The sequence below is a fragment of the Penicillium waksmanii genome, assembly GCF_028829765.1.
Source record: "Penicillium waksmanii strain IBT 27052 chromosome Unknown utg000004l:1.0-5674109.0:1.0-5678898.0, whole genome shotgun sequence".
NCBI lineage: Eukaryota > Fungi > Ascomycota > Eurotiomycetes > Eurotiales > Aspergillaceae > Penicillium > Penicillium waksmanii.
The window spans coordinates 4,885,628-4,901,009 of NW_026643251.1; the positions used below are offsets into that span (position 1 = coordinate 4,885,628).

The window sequence follows — 15,382 nt, forward strand, 5'->3', positions numbered from 1 at the left end:
AGTGTTAGGTCGTGGGCCCCAAATTTGCCAAAGGGTCTATGCCCATGACTTGCTCAGCCACAACGGGGCACAGCCGCAATGCAATGGTCCATTGATAACTCCAGATGTTCTAAGCAATAGACTAGATCAAATAATGGAATATCGATTGTTGAGACCTTGGGTATCCTAAAAATGAGCTAGTCCTTCATGCTCCGCCCCAAGCAACACCTTTCCTTAAAACACTCAAACGAGTCCACCAAACGCCTGCGTTAATGCTTTGCCTTGCCTTTCCTCCAAGTCAAAGATATTCATCATCATCCATAGAGGCCTGCTCCCCTGCCTGAGTCGGAGTGTCGTGACGCGGAGTCCACTCGGGTCGCGGAGGTGGTGGTGGAGGAGGAGGTAAAACAAAGGATGGCGAGAATCCCTGCGTTTTAGACGGCGGTGTTAACCAAGGGAACGCGACTGGAGTTCCGTTGATACGAATCTCGCCAACAAGATTTGCCAAACTGGCTGGCTCGTCCACATAGCCATCCCATAATCCCAGCAACTGCGCCACAAGGCGGAAGAGAGCTACGCCGAGAGTAATAATTGGTGCTAAGACAGTCGACAAGTGAGACCAGCGCCACAACATCGTCACGGTCACAAAGGGAAAGACAGGTGCGTCAGGGCGGAGGCAGTAGCCCGTGCAAGTATCGGAGATGATGGGATGAGAGTACATCTCTGTCATTGTGCATTCGATGATATACCACATCGTGAAGATAAGCGTGGTCCAGCCGAGCTTGGTAAGTTGCAGACGTCGGGATGTGAGGTTTCGTTCCCATAATCGAGGGAGAGGGATAGCAGCATAGACACGGGTATCCGAAGGCGTACTGCAGGTTTTGCAGGACTCGCTCAAAGTCGGTGTTGAAGTAGGAGGCGGTGTCTTGGTGGTGTCACTCTTAGCATCCAAATCTTCAAATCCGTTGGCGACATGTCCCTGCAGGCGGTCCAGACCCTTCTTCACCTCGGTGATGTGATGTGCTAACGATTGCAACTTGGTATCTATTCGGTCGTAATCATCAAGGCCTTCGCTATTTCGACGCAATAGCCCGAGTCGATCGAGCACATGTTTATAAGCGGCATCCTCGTCTTCCTCGATCTTCAGATCAGTCGGATCATCCAAAATCGCCTGGAGAGATTCGATGGTATCGTCACCCATATTGAAAGCTTCTTTACCAGAGCTGGCATCCTCAATGACAGTTTCAAGGGCGCTTTTTGGCAACTTGGGTCGAGCGAGAGGAGGCCTAGGCTTCGATTGCTCGGCAATGATTGGCTCGGGAGAAGCCTTTTTGTCTTTAGCCAATTTAGAATCTTTCTGCTCGGCCGCAGGTTTAACATCCGCTGCTGGCTTCAAGACTGGAGCGGATTCCTCCTTGACATTGGGGGGTGCTGGAGGGGCCACTATATCTTTAGTCAAGTCACTCGGGATGTCGACAGCTCGTTCAGTCATCGGTGTATCAATCCATGCACCGGTCACCCTGGGCGTCTTATCGTAGATTTTTCTTTCAAATAGCTTTGGCGGGTCTGGGGTCTGAATCTGGTCCATCTTCGGACTTTCGGTCCTCGATAGTCTGCGGAGAAGTTCTTGTGAATCTCGTTTTGTTGTGTTTGGTCTAGTCATGTTCGAGTTCTTGTAGACCACAATCGGTGTATTAGGAATAGCGGCACCATCAGTTTGAAGAGAATGTTGATCCAACCCAAGTCCCGCTTGATCTTTCGTCTCCTGCGCATTTTGCGTACGAAGGTTGGCGACACGTTCTTCGAGGGCGCCCCGGTTAGAAGCGCTAACCCGGTCTATGTGAGAAGATGAACGGACAGGTCTGGAACTTTGGTTCTCATTTGTGTTCGTCTTGGGCGCTGGAGCTTCGCTGGAAATGTCACGGTTCCCCTGCTCTGGCGGTTCCGAGCCAGAGCTTCCACTGACATTACGTAGCCAATCCTGCCGGCGTGCGGCGCGGCTGCCCCAGGTACGTGGTAGGTTAAGTGATGGACCACGGTCACCTTCATAATCCGATGTTGGCTGCTGCTCTTGGTGATAGCGATTATTGTCTTGTTCCCAAGGCCGTTCTTCCTTCTCACGTCGCTGTAGGTTGTCCGCTGTCAAAGCCGAGTGACTAGTGGTCTTGGCCTTGCTGAAAACCGGGGAATCTTTGCCCGTGACTCGTCTGAGACGCTGCTCATCTCGCGAGTAATCGGTTGTAGGCCGAGGTGAGTTGTGTCCAATTCCATCGAATAGTCCTCCTTCGGAAAAAGCTCGCCCGTCGCGGGATCCGCCATCGTATTCTCGTCCACGTTGTTTGGACGATGAGCGACTGAGACGACCTGGGGAATTCTTTCTGGATGAAACCTCCGGATCGTCCCACTGCACATAATCGGCCAATGTTCCATCTTCCTCAATTCTCTTATAGGCATCGACGAGTTCCTCGGGTGGGTTCGAAATGTCAGAGGTTGGTGACAGCTTATCGATGCGATTCCACGGTTGTCGCGGACTGGGGGTTGAACCCAGATGAACGCCTTCTTCCGACATGGTTGTTCGTGAGACCGCTCGATATGCCCCCGCTAGAGTTCCAGTGCGATAGTTGTGTCGAGGACGCGTCCCATTTTGTTTGGTGGGGGGGGAGAGGGTGAGGTTGGTCTCGAATTGGAATTCGTGGCTTGGATCTTCGGCGCGACCAAAAGGAGATTGCGGATGATGATGACGCGCGAGAGAGACTCGGTCAGTCTTGCGAGGAGTTGACATCGCGTCGACAAAACAAAAGCCCCTTGCGCGGGTGGGAAGGGAGAGTCAAAGTAAGAGTGAAGTACTAAGAGTTAGAGAAAGAAGTAAATAGAGAGAGCTCCACGCTCCGCATTCCCAAAGGGGTTAAGGGAAGATCCCAGTTGCTCCAGTCGCCAGTCGCCAGTCGCCAGTTGAATGCTTCCTTCGCCACAGCCACACACACGCTCCACTGGGCGCCAACGCCTCTCATCCCACTCTATTTTCTCGAATCATGCGAACACTTCCCGTTGTTCACTGACTTGGACGCAAAAAAAACCCCCCCATGTGACCGGCTCACTCGCTCTGATCATCTCCCACCCCCCCCCGCGACGCGCCCTCAATACAAATAATCGGCTAAAGGTGCTAGGAAACCCTGGCAGTACAACAACCCCCACCGTTTCGTTTCGATACACGACACTATACCCAGCAAGCCTACTCGTACAACCCCCCCCCCAGTTAGAATGGCGAAATCATCGCGTCGGAAGACGCCCGCCTCAACGCCAGGCTCATCGGGCGCATCGACTCCAAGCTCCACGTCCGCTGGACCTATTCCACCTTTCACCAAAATCCCTACGATCCTAAAACCCTTTGTTGAAAAGCTCTCTCCCGACGAAGTGTACCTGGTACATATCGATACAACTGCGACGGACTTGAAATGGCAGACATTCCTGGTGCCGTCCGTGGTGAACACCGTGGTGGCTGCAGTGATAGCCTTGCGAGTTTACTGGGGGATTAGCACCTACCCAGCTCTTATAGCTATCTTCATCGGAATGGATAGCTCCCTGAGCTTTGACACTTCTACATCTTCTTGGTTCGAGATCGCACAGGCCATTCTTCGGCGGACAGGCACGATCTTGATAGACTACTTCCTCGTGACACTGTTCCTGTCCTGGCCATACGACTTCGTCATGGGCCCCGTGCGCTGGCGCCGTGCAGTCGGGTTCCGAGATCGTGAAATCATTGTTCGCAGAAGTAGCCGCAGCTGGAGCCAAAAGCTGGAGCGCAACAAGTGGATTCGCCATGATGAGGCCATGCGTGACAAGATTGTCGCCGCAGTTACCCCGGAGCGCATTGGAAAGACCGGCTACCTGCTTATTGACGAGGACTGGGTCCTGGATTATGAAGCTATGATCTGTGGCCACTCGCTAGTCGACCTGACCCGCAAGGGCAATGGCGTTCAGCTCGACGAGTTCCGCACGGCTGTGCTGGTTTACACAGACACAGATGGTTGGCTGGTCTGGCGCGTTGCGGATGAGAATACCCCCGCTGGTCGTGAGCGCAATGTACACCGAGACCAAGTCCTGACCTTTAAAGAGAAACTGGCTGCTCTGGGTAAGGAGGATCTCTTCTACCGCTGGGTGGAGCTGGTTCAATGGGAAAGCTCCCAGCCTGGCGGTTTCACTCCCGAGAGGCAACAATCTGCGATGGTCCAGGTCCAACAGATGTTTGAGCAGGAGAATGTGAGCTTTAGTGACTTCTGGGACGATCTTGGTGGTATGGAAGGTCTCGAAATGCCGCAACAATAACAGCTGCCATTCTCACTGGTTTCTCTTGGTACATTCGGGACGGGATTTCTTCAATACCCAGCGCATAGATTTTATTTGGCTACCTCCGCAGCCGGGCTTTACATGAATTTCAGCATGTCTTTGGATCATTCTCGGTCTACTTTTTCCCTTGTCCACTTCTTCCTTGGCCTATTTGTCATTCGACGTAGTACTGTAATATGATGCTAGTATGCATGCTGATTCAAAGTGTAGATAAAAACCAACAAACTCAATAACTCCGCTCCAAAGACAAGTAATCTAGCTCTACCTAAGTTTGCTCACTCAATGCTCGGATGTATTTCATCATCAAAATCCCCACCTTGCACAAAGGCTGGTTGGATACTTAATCCCGCTTCAACGCGATTAAAATACGAATTTTCCCCGTACGTAACCTTCTCAGCTTTAACCATTCGATCAAACGCCATTACGTATTGTGCGAAGGCATTTTCTCTCCAGTCCTGTATGTACTTCCAAGCCACACTCTCATCTGACCCGAACAATAGGTTCACCATCTGAATAGTTTCTGTATTGTTCCATCTTTCCCTCCCGACAAGCGCATCTGAGATAGCACCAAGACCACCTAACCTGAAAATACCCGGAAAGATATGATGCATCTTCTCATCCGAGTCACTTCCATCGTTTGTTTGGTCCGAGTCTTCTAATGTTCTATCAACTGGTATAAAGTCACGATGACTCCGGGATAATTCCTCCCAGGTCCCTGATTCGGTGAGATCCAGGCCGGAATGATCATCGTTTATCCCGACGTAACATGCTGAAATCGTGTGTCGTTGAGCTGTTGTCCGGTCTGTAGATTTATGTGGGAGACCTGGGAGACTGAAACGTACATCTGTAGCTTGACAGACTTGCTTGACCCAATCAATGCCGTACTTCTCTACATCTTCTGATGTCCACATCTCAGAGATGATTTGCTGAAGATTACCATCCCCTACCAGACCATTAGAAGATACATCGTTCCACCAAAGCTCCAGATGACGGTTCATACCGAGTAATAATTCGTCACAATTTTGCTCATCTTCGTCTTCGAGAGACACAGAGCCCTGTAAAAAGCTCTTACCGTAGCCAGTATTGACAAAGGCACGTACATTTATATCGAGTTGTTGAAAGCATGTTCCTTCTCCAGGATAGGCGCTCTGGGAGCAATGAGGTACAGAGATCAAACGCCACATATGATCAGGGCGGAAGTAGACATGCCACATCCAGTAGACTATATCTTGCCGCACTAATTGTTGGATCAAACTATACCACATGTTTGTTGCCCATCCAAGTCGCGGATGATCTGTGCGAGGGCGAAAATGCCAGTCATACAGGGCGAATTCTTGTAGAGCCAGTCGAAGAATACCACCAGGATGCATACCATCGAAATCGTACTTGAGCCAACTGAAAAATCCTGGAATGACTACACTTCCGTTCGCTCGCATAAGATTATCTGTTTGTTTAAGAGCTGGTAGCTGGTTTTTCCCAAAACATCGTCGATAGAGACTCTGGAATGTGAGATACTCGAGACTATCCCAATTTTCGACGATCGGTCGGATGTTCTTCTCTTGGAAACGGAACATATTGACGGGGATTTCGCTCGGCTGGGTTCGTTGAAACCAGTCCGAATATCGAGCGCGAGTGCCTTCCCAGGCACCAAGTCCATGATACAGCTTATCGAGACGGTCCGCTCGTTCTCTATGTGTATTATTGACTGACATTCCTAGCATGTTACAAAGCTGTCGACTATGGCTCGAGCAAATGGTATTGGTGTCGATTTTGTCGTGGTTTTTGTATATCTTGCGTCCAACTTTGCGCAAGGCCTTTTGACATTTCATTTCGGGTTCCGAATTATGAAAGACACGACGAAGAGTGCTATTAGGGAGCAGGCAACCGCACTGAGATGGGTCTTTTCTCTTTCGCTTCTTTCCCTTTCTAGCTGCTATTTCTGATTTTTCTCTAGATATAGAATCCTGAGAGGCTTCACGGTGGAATTCGTCTGAAGATTCGGCGTATGATGTTTGAACAGAGTCGTTTGATAAATTATTGTCACTTTCGAATTCAGAATCATTCACAAGAGCCCTTCCATTGCCAGCGCGACAACAGAATCCATCATCATCAATCTCAAGACCAAGCTCCTGACGTTTCTCTCCTGAAAGACGCCTCTGACAGCGGTTAGAAAAAGCTTTAGTAATATCCCCCTGCATCACAGCTTTATCCTTTTTAATACCTCGTGATTTTGCGGAAAGGCGATTCACAATCTCGTTATTGATCATAAGGCGTATGGCCGTATATTCGAGGTTGGCTGTCAATAGCCTGCTTACTTTTTCTGCCATGGCGCGGGTCTTAACACGTAAGAAAAAGGCTTAAGCATGGTCACTTCCCCATGTCTTGATAGCCTTTTCTCGAATACTGTCGATATATTCCAGTCTCTTTGTCCTATTAGCGATAGCATCCCTAGCTGCCCGCCATTTATATCGAAAGGTGTCCTCGTCTAACTCATGACCGCGCCAGAACTCCCCTCTATCAACAAACTCATGGAGCTTATACAGATAGTCCTCGCCGGTCTCAATAAACCCCATAAGCTCGGATTGCATCTGCATTGCTATGGGATAAACCTCATCTCGTGAACATTCGTGTAGAATCTTAAATGCTTCCTCCATAGATTGTACCGTGCGCCCTTCGAGAGAAATATTGACCGGTAAGCTAACATGATTTTCCATGATGGGTAACTTGTCAAGTAAGAGAAAAAGAAACATAAAAAAATAGGAGTGATACTAGTACTTTCCACGAAAAGAAAATCAGTTTGCCAGCAAGTGGCTGTTATAAAACCCTACACCCCAATGTCCCTTCAAAGAAACGTCAAGTGTCAAAGAACTCGAAGAATCAAAGCCAGGAAGTTTTGAGTACTCTAAAGCCAAAAGAAAAAGCAAGTTGTTTTCACAATAAAGAATACTCATAATTTAATCAGAATATTTGGCGTACCATACGACAGAGAGTAATGAAGTAGTACTACTAGTACTAGTAGAAGACATTCCTGGAAGCTGAATATACTAGTTACAACCTTGGAAGTAGTAAGATTCCAAGGTTGGCAATCGAGCTTCGAGTTCTTTTAGCTTTTCTCGTATTATAACCGTTTGGGCTCTTTCTTATTCTTAAAATTTCACCATTCAACATTATTGAGGCCTGGGGCTCAGAGTCCACACTGCTTTGTGGCCTCTGTAGCCTTTGTGGCATGTTTTTCCTTTGATAGTTAGTAGTAGCGTTAGTACTATTTAGTGTTAGATATTGCTCTGAGGGCTATTCCCTCCACACCTATCCATCTCTTTCATTCATCTCATTTTCCATCCAGTTCCTCTCGTCGCTATATATATATATGCTAAATTCTAAATACAGACTGTTTTTATTCTATTACTAGTAGTACACTATAACTCTGCCTCGGCCGCTGTTCTGTAGCCGCAAAAGGCCGGCCGACCGCCCGGCAACCGTCGGCCATCGTCGGTGCAGCTTCCCCACACCCGAGTTCAAGTTCGAGTTCGAGTTGGACTTCTTCACCTGTCTGTATTCTGTATTACCTTTACCTACACTTGTGATCGTGTCACATTCGGTCCTCATTGACTTTGAAGATGGCCACCTCATTGTCACCGCGGCTCGTCCGTCTCACCACCACCCCACTCCTTTCACGACCAACCGCGACATTCACCCGGTTGTTCGTCTCGCGGTACAGCACCAGCAGCGCCAACGACATCATTCTGACCCAACAAATCCCTGCCCCGGGATCTGGACATGTGCGCGTTCTGCAACTGAACCGACCCAAGGCCCGCAATGCGATCTCGCGTGAGCTGCTCGAAAACCTATCAACGCAGGTGAACTCCATCGCTGCGGAAAAGGGCAATGGACCAACCCGGGCACTGGTCGTTGGTAGCAATGTCGACGCGGCATTCTGCGCCGGCGCAGATTTGAAGGAGCGCGCTACAATGTCACCTGCTGAGTGAGAACCTCCCTTGTTCACGTGGTACTTCTTTTCCATTCTTCAAGACATCCGGCTAACCGATGGTCACGTCGCGATCAAAAAATAGGGTCGAAGACTTCCTCCTCAAGCTCCGAAGCACCTTCAAGACCCTCGCCGAGCTTGAAATCCCCACCATCTCCTCCATCTCCTCTATGGCCCTGGGCGGCGGCCTGGAACTGGCACTGTGCACCCACCTCCGCGTTTTCGGTTCATCGAGTACCGTCGGCCTCCCTGAGACTCGCCTGGCCATCATTCCCGGCGCAGGCGGTACTTACAGACTGCCCGGTTTGATCGGCATTCCTCGTGCTCGCGATATGATCTTGACTGGCCGACGGGTGTATGGTCCCGAGGCCTACTTCATGGGACTCTGCGATCGCCTGGTGGAGGTGCTCCCCGAGGAAGCGACCCAAGAGGGCGTGGCGCGCGAGAAGGTTCTCCGGGAGAGTATCAAGCTGGCACTGGATATTTGTGAGGGAGGACCCATTGCCATTAAACATGCTCTGATTGCAGTACAAGGCGCTGCTTTGGGGGAGATTTCGGAGAATGCTGCCTATGAGGGAGTTATTGAGACACAAGATCGGTATGAGGCGCTGCGCGCTTTTGCAGAGAAGCGGAAGCCAGCTTTCCGAGGACAATAGATTGGGAAGGTGGCGAAATGTGAAATACAAAACACCATGGCAGGGAAGTTTGGAGATCTACTAATGGCCTGTTCTTGGCGCCCTTTGGCCTGAAATAATCATCACCTATCTATAGTTTCAACCTGAGATATGGCAGTCTACATCAGACTATCAGCGTATGTAAAGCCGTCGGTCTATCATAATGAAGTTGTAGGGTTGCCATATTCACCCTGCTCCGTACATCATTCAAATAGAGGATAATAAAAGGAGGGGGCGGCCAATCAAAGGGGTTGAAGGGTGTTGTTGCTTGTTCTGCAGCTCGTATCGAATTCCCCGAAGCGCCGCCTTGTAAAGCGGGTGCATCTCTGCATGCAACTACCCGCTCAGTACAGAAAGGTATCATCGCTGGTAGAAACCCTGGGTCGATTGCGGCTGTGGAGCGGGTAGCTTGTACCCTGCCCCTGGGGTAAGCTTGCCGCCCTTTCGTCAGGCACCATTGCGGTTGCCCCTTCAGGGCGAAGGGCGAACTGCGCCACGGGCGAGGTACGAAATAGCAATGCAGGAACCCGGGCTCAGGGGGAAAATGGCCGCCTGTTCATGAGTCATGAAGACAGCCTTGGTGAGTTGAGTCAACCTCTTCTGTTCGCAACTCACAGAGAATTGAATCGAGTTCAACGAGGCTATCACACCCTCAGGGCTTTCAGGGTTCCAAAGGTTATAGGCTGAGACGCCCCACCAAGTAGGTCTTGGAATAGGTGCCAGTCACCCGCCGTGGTCAGGGGAACAGCAATGTTAGGTAAATCTTGAATACGATCACCTGCAGACTCGGACGCAGATCATCCCCCCAAGACCTTTATATATCGCGGGGCTCGCCCTGATTTGCTCCTACATCTCCTCTACTTGTCGAAAACTTCAAGTTGACTCTGCATGATGGCCTTGGATTGATAACTTGAGATCCTCCCAACTACACATGTCCGAGTCGTCTCCGTTCAAGCCCTTTGGCTTGACGCAGGTCTATGTTCCCCGCGATGGGGCCCCCACTGTTGATATCGTCTTCGTCCACGGTCTAAATGGCCATCCACATGATTCTTGGACAAGCAAGTCGACCAACTGCTACTGGCCAGTCGATCTACTGCCAGATGTCCTCGCCCCTCTTCGTCCCCGTATTCTAACCTATGGATACAACGCGAACGTAACCGCATTCACGGATGGTGCATCGCGAGATTCCATCGTTAGCCATGCGGAGACCCTAGCTTCAAATCTGGCTGCCAATCGCAACGTAAGTTACTTCCATCCGTGAGACTATCTAGGTACCTCCCTACCTTAGGTACCTAAGGTATCAGACGATACTGATACAATCTACGGTTCTAGCTTCGGAGTTGTTCCGATCGCCCCATTATCTTTGTCTGCCACTCACTTGGTGGTTTGGTCGTCAAACGCGCCCTCATCTATAGCCGTAGCCTTTCCAACGAGAAAACCGAGCACCTCCGTTCCGTCTACGTATCAACTTTTGGTATCCTCTTCCTTGGAACTCCCCATAATGGCTCTGATATCGCCAAATGGGGCCTGTTGTTGCACAACATCTGCAGTGCTGTTATGCCCAAGAAATTTATGGAGGCCTCTCCACAGCTTGTCAAGGCCCTGCGAACAAACAACGAAACTCTACAGCATATCAACAGCTTATTCGCTGATATCATGAGTCGTTTCCACATCTACCTTTTCCACGAAACTCGCTCCACCGACGTTCGTGGGACTCGCGAAATTATCGTCGACGAGGCATCGGCAGCCCCCTATCTGGAAGGTGTGGAGCGGATGGGTATTGAAGCAGACCATAGCCACATGTGCAAGTTCGATGACGAGAATGCCGCCGGCTATGAAGTGGTTGCGGAGGCGATTCTCCGGTATTCCCGTCAGGCTCCTATGGTGATTGCCGATCGCTGGGTCGAGGAAAAGAAGGCTCGCACCCTTGAGAAGCAGCATAAGGCAAGGGAAATTTATGACGGTAAGCCAGATATCCCAACTATTTTATTTTATTTTGGATATTGACTGTTGCAGCTAGAGTAGACGATCCGATCGGATACAGCATGCCGGACTTAAATTCAACTGGTAGGGCACTCCCTCCTCCAGAAGAAGCAGTGACCTTGAGAGATTATGAAGTCGAGGAGCCCCCTGTTTGAGACCGAATTGTGGCTGTGTGATGAATTTGTTATCTTGTTTGGTCGACCAGAATGATATGCTTAAGATGACCTTGCAATTTGCTTCGCCCTTGTTCACTTGAGACCATGCTTCGAAGAGGCTCTTTCCGTTGCACCGTTTGATGAGCACCCTTTTTGTATCTTAACAGACCGTGACCGATCACAGGGTGGCTCCCGTCTTTGTCGTTCCTCAGTCTAGCTGATAACATGCAATCTGTTGAATTCATTCTCTTTCCAGAAGTCAGATTTAGCTGATGTTTATTTCTCCCAATAGGTCACTCCGTACTTGCACTTCCTCGTGCATCAGCCACTGATGGTCGCAATTCTCCTGTTTCCGATGTTAGCAACGGTGATTTGGCCCTCTCACACTACTCCAATAAGGATCCACCGATCTTTGTGGCACCTGCAGGATTTCATCCCAATGCAACCTTTTTTGGAATGGAGAAAGAATTGGATATCCTACACAATCGTTTGTTCAAGGCCAAATCCCGGCCGGATCGTACCATGGCTGTCCTCATCTCTGGGGTCCCAGGATCCGGGAAGACACACCTAGCACGTCAATATGCCTTTGCACAGCGCGAGTGCTATTATGGTGGAATCTTTTGGATTGATGCAAAGTCCCGCGAGTCAACCGCTAAATGCTTTTGGGAAATTGCCCAGGCTGCTACCTTGATTGACAAGAAGGAAACCATTGAACCGGAATACCAGGAATCCCGAGGCTATGTTACTGCCGTAAGAAATTGGCTGCAGACGCGTCATGACTGGCTATTGATTTTTGACGGCATAACGTTTGACCACGATGAGGATATCAACGAGTTCCAACCATTCCTTCCCTGGAACAAGCGATGTTGTATCATTTACACCTCTATCGATACCACCTTACGAAAGAAGCAGCGCCTATTTGAGCCATATTGCCTGTCAATGCCCCGAATGCATGTGGAAGATGCATGTAAGCTCCTATTTAGAGATCTCGGTATCAAAAGGCCTACGAAGGAGCAAGCTGCAAAGGGCATTGAATTGGTCGAGCACTACGAATGCCTACCGTTAGCAATTCATGCCATCGGTCACCGTCTCAATGCCACTCGCAAGCCAATTGAGAGATACCGCGTCAAGCACCAAGTGACAGATAAGAAGCTTGCGGAACCATTCCTCAGCATTATGAATGATCTATACCGCTTGAATCAACATCAGGCATTGAATTTGATTAACTTACTTGCATTTCTCGGCCACCATGTTCCCGTGGGCCTGCTTAACCTTGGGAGATATGAAATGTCTGCCGAGAATGCAGAGATTCTAAGCAGCGCCCAACCCGGCGAGGAGCCTGACCTTGATACTACTCTTGGAACTCTCATTCATTACGGGTTGATTGAACGAACATCGGACATTGAGGCTAGCTTCCAGCAAAACGCATCTGACCAGCAGTTGACTCATGAGCTCGACAAGCCTACAAATTCGTACCCGGAGCTGACAGGGTCGATGACAGAGAGTAGCCAGGAAGGTTTCTTCTCGATTTACCGTGGAAATATGACTGTTGATGTGGTCAAAATCCACAGTGTGGTGCAGGGATTCTGCCGGGATGAACTGCGGATCAAAGACGACGAGTATAACGGTGCCATGAGCAACCAAGACCCTGGATTCTATAACTCGTGGCTGATTGTGGCGACTCGCTTCTTATGCAAGTCGTATGAGACGGCCAAAGAAAGGATGACCCACTACCACGACTGTGGACTTGTTCGCGACTATCGAGAATACGAAACCCATGCATCTCGATTGGTTGAGCTCTTTCCTAAAAAGGCCATGATGAGCGCATATCCCCCGGTTGTTCGAGAAGCGCGAGAGAATCTACGACAACTGATGAAGAGCCTCACCAATGAGATTGACCGTAGGTCTCCGAGCTCTTCCCAGGAGTCTAACCGCAATCAAAAGTCGGTCTTTGATCGTTCAAGCAGTTCATCGTCATCATTCCCTGAATCATCTGCAGATGAGGGTATGTCGCGTCGATCGACATGGAACTGGACTGAATCAGGGTCTGCTCGTGCGGAATCCCCCCGAGGAGATAGGCAACAATGCCCGCTTTCGATTGGAACTTTTCCCGCCTCATATCTTCAGACAAGCAGGCTACGAATCAGAGGAAGGCTACGAAACGGACCAAGAGAATCAAGGGGCGATACAGATTTCACCATCCCTATCGCAATTGAGCCAGAGCACTGAGAAACCAAAACCGTCACCGAGAGCACCAAGTCCACCCGCTCCCGCTCCATCTGATGATCATGGTTGGCAAGTAGTCGACCGGCATACCAAAGCTCAAACGCCGCGAGAGAGACAACCAAGAAGGAGAAATAGAGGCCCTCGTCGGCTACGTGGTGCTAAGCCGGCCGCTCCACTGGTGAAGATCTCACAAGTGCACGGGAGAGGATCCTTAAGTCGCGTATCGCCAGATAATGGCGGCAGTTCTACAATTTTGGCTTCGGCTGCAGAGAAGGCATTGGCTGCAGTCCGCCGATTGAGCGATGGGCAATCCACTGCTACACCCCCAAATCGATCTCAGGTACAAGTGCCCACCATGCAGGAAAATGTTCCAACATACGCAAATATGGCAGCCCGGCGCATGCTTGAGGCAGAGCTCCCACTTCGTCGCCCGGCATCGTTACCTCTCCCTCTTCGTGGAATGGATCATGTTTCTGGTGTCCAGATGAAGCCGTCCGTGGAGTCACTCGACGGCCAAACAGGTCATATTTTTGCCTCTCCGCTATCTCACGAATTGACTTCCCACGAGCTTCTAGCAGAGCCACTCACTCGTTCAACTTATAGTGAATCCGGTACAGACTTTTATGGCCAACAATTCGATGGACCAGGTGGTCTACACACAGCACCTAACTCTCAAATCCACTCTCGCCGGTCATCAGTTGCTACTGCTTTTGAACCTGCTCGGCGAGATCTATCGTCGAGTGTTCCATCAATCCTCCCATACCCGCTCCATCTTCAGGATATGTCTGCAAGCACGCCATCTCTCATTCCATACCCACCTCCACCTCTGCCATATGACCAGGACATCAGCATTACCATGTCATCCCACGCAAATCGACCACCCATGCCAATGGGTCCGGTTGCATCTACACCTGCCAATCCTACGCCGATATCTCATCCTTCCGCGATCATGCCCGGGGCACTGCCACTCACTCATGCATTTTCTGATAATATAATCCCACGGGCCTCAGACCACCCCGGGCCTGAGAGCCTTTCTCGCGGGTCGTCGACATTATCACATCAGTCTTGGGCAACTGAGCCTGTCCGATACCCACCGCGATTCTCACCGATCCCAAGTTTCCAGCAACAAGGTGAAATATCACGTATTGCATCACCCATGATTCCCCAACCACAGCCACAGCCCGTCACCGGAACAGCCAGCTGGGTAGGTGATATGTCTCGGCCAGGAAGTGCTCTGCAGTCAGATGGTCTTTATCCCCCGCCACGTAGCCAACGCCTGGGCTCAGTGGATGAGCGACTACAAGACATGGAGCTGAGCTGGAACCCCGATATCGAGCCTGCGCATCTTCTGCACTTCAGGGGACATCGCGTTGATGTCCGCGAGGCGCGCCAAAGATTGCACGAGAATGCCCGACTTCAAGTTCCACGACACGTCCCGACGTACCAAACGTATCATCGCAATCTTTCCGGTCCTTTGATACAGGAAGGTGTTCAATTCTATGCCCCGGCGCTGGCGCCGGAGCCAACTTTAGATACATACAGAATGCGGCCGCGAAGTGGAAGCTCGCCACCACGGCCTCTGAATCATGATGGTTTGGGAGTACGGTTTTGATTCACTCATATATGGCGTTTGTCACCACTTCATTATATTGCTCAATATCTGCAGGTTGTTGCGTTTTGAAACTACGTCCGCTTTTTTTTGTTATGCATCATTGATCAAGGCGTATAGAAAACATAAAGAATATCTCATGCTAGGTAGCATTCAACAATAATTTCAACTTTGAATCAATCGAGATGTAGTATCCGGCTTCTTCTCCTAGGTCTTCGGTAGCAAGCATTTTGTGTATTGGCAGTCTGATTTCTAATGAATTACCATGGAAGCCCTGGAGACCGTGACCGCAATCCCTATTGGGCCTGGCAGCCTGAGACTGCGGATCATCTCATCACTGTGGGGGCGGGCCTCGGCACGGACGCAGAGAGGAACCAAATCCGGTTTCAATCTAGATCTCCTTTTCATCTCATCACAACCCTAG

The 15,382-nt window shown here is 50.1% G+C and overlaps 7 protein-coding genes across 7 annotated transcripts; 4 read left to right on the forward strand and 3 right to left on the reverse strand.

Annotated features, from left to right (window-relative positions):
• Positions 1 to 277: 277 nt before the first annotated feature.
• N7481_004640 (uncharacterized protein) lies at positions 278 to 2,761 on the reverse strand (the record flags this gene model as incomplete). The annotated part of the gene is made up of 1 exon (XM_057263859.1): positions 278 to 2,761. One exon carries the CDS (start codon positions 2,759 to 2,761, stop codon positions 278 to 280), a length of 2,484 nt encoding a protein of 827 aa, XP_057125520.1.
• A 479-nt stretch (positions 2,762 to 3,240) lies between these two features.
• On the forward strand, positions 3,241 to 4,305 carry N7481_004641 (uncharacterized protein; the record flags this gene model as incomplete). The annotated part of the gene is made up of 1 exon (XM_057263860.1): positions 3,241 to 4,305. The coding sequence occupies one exon, from the start codon at positions 3,241 to 3,243 to the stop codon at positions 4,303 to 4,305; it is 1,065 nt and encodes a 354-aa protein (XP_057125521.1).
• A 296-nt stretch (positions 4,306 to 4,601) lies between these two features.
• N7481_004642 (uncharacterized protein) lies at positions 4,602 to 6,653 on the reverse strand (the record flags this gene model as incomplete). The annotated part of the gene is made up of 1 exon (XM_057263861.1): positions 4,602 to 6,653. One exon carries the CDS (start codon positions 6,651 to 6,653, stop codon positions 4,602 to 4,604), a length of 2,052 nt encoding a protein of 683 aa, XP_057125522.1.
• Positions 6,654 to 6,683: 30 nt separating this feature from the next.
• N7481_004643 (uncharacterized protein) lies at positions 6,684 to 7,040 on the reverse strand (the record flags this gene model as incomplete). The annotated part of the gene is made up of 1 exon (XM_057263862.1): positions 6,684 to 7,040. The coding sequence occupies one exon, from the start codon at positions 7,038 to 7,040 to the stop codon at positions 6,684 to 6,686; it is 357 nt and encodes a 118-aa protein (XP_057125523.1).
• A 903-nt stretch (positions 7,041 to 7,943) lies between these two features.
• N7481_004644 (putative mitochondrial methylglutaconyl-CoA hydratase (Auh)) lies at positions 7,944 to 8,967 on the forward strand (the record flags this gene model as incomplete). The annotated part of the gene is made up of 2 exons (XM_057263863.1): positions 7,944 to 8,308; positions 8,397 to 8,967. The coding sequence occupies 2 exons, from the start codon at positions 7,944 to 7,946 to the stop codon at positions 8,965 to 8,967; spliced, it is 936 nt and encodes a 311-aa protein (XP_057125524.1).
• Positions 8,968 to 9,916: 949 nt separating this feature from the next.
• Positions 9,917 to 10,992, forward strand: N7481_004645 (esterase/lipase family protein; the record flags this gene model as incomplete). Its single annotated transcript, XM_057263864.1, has 2 exons — positions 9,917 to 10,225; positions 10,318 to 10,992. 2 exons carry the CDS (start codon positions 9,917 to 9,919, stop codon positions 10,990 to 10,992), a joined length of 984 nt encoding a protein of 327 aa, XP_057125525.1.
• A 653-nt stretch (positions 10,993 to 11,645) lies between these two features.
• Positions 11,646 to 14,961, forward strand: N7481_004646 (uncharacterized protein; the record flags this gene model as incomplete). The annotated part of the gene is made up of 2 exons (XM_057263865.1): positions 11,646 to 13,168; positions 13,251 to 14,961. The coding sequence occupies 2 exons, from the start codon at positions 11,646 to 11,648 to the stop codon at positions 14,959 to 14,961; spliced, it is 3,234 nt and encodes a 1,077-aa protein (XP_057125526.1).
• Between the last annotated feature and the right edge of the window lie 421 nt (positions 14,962 to 15,382).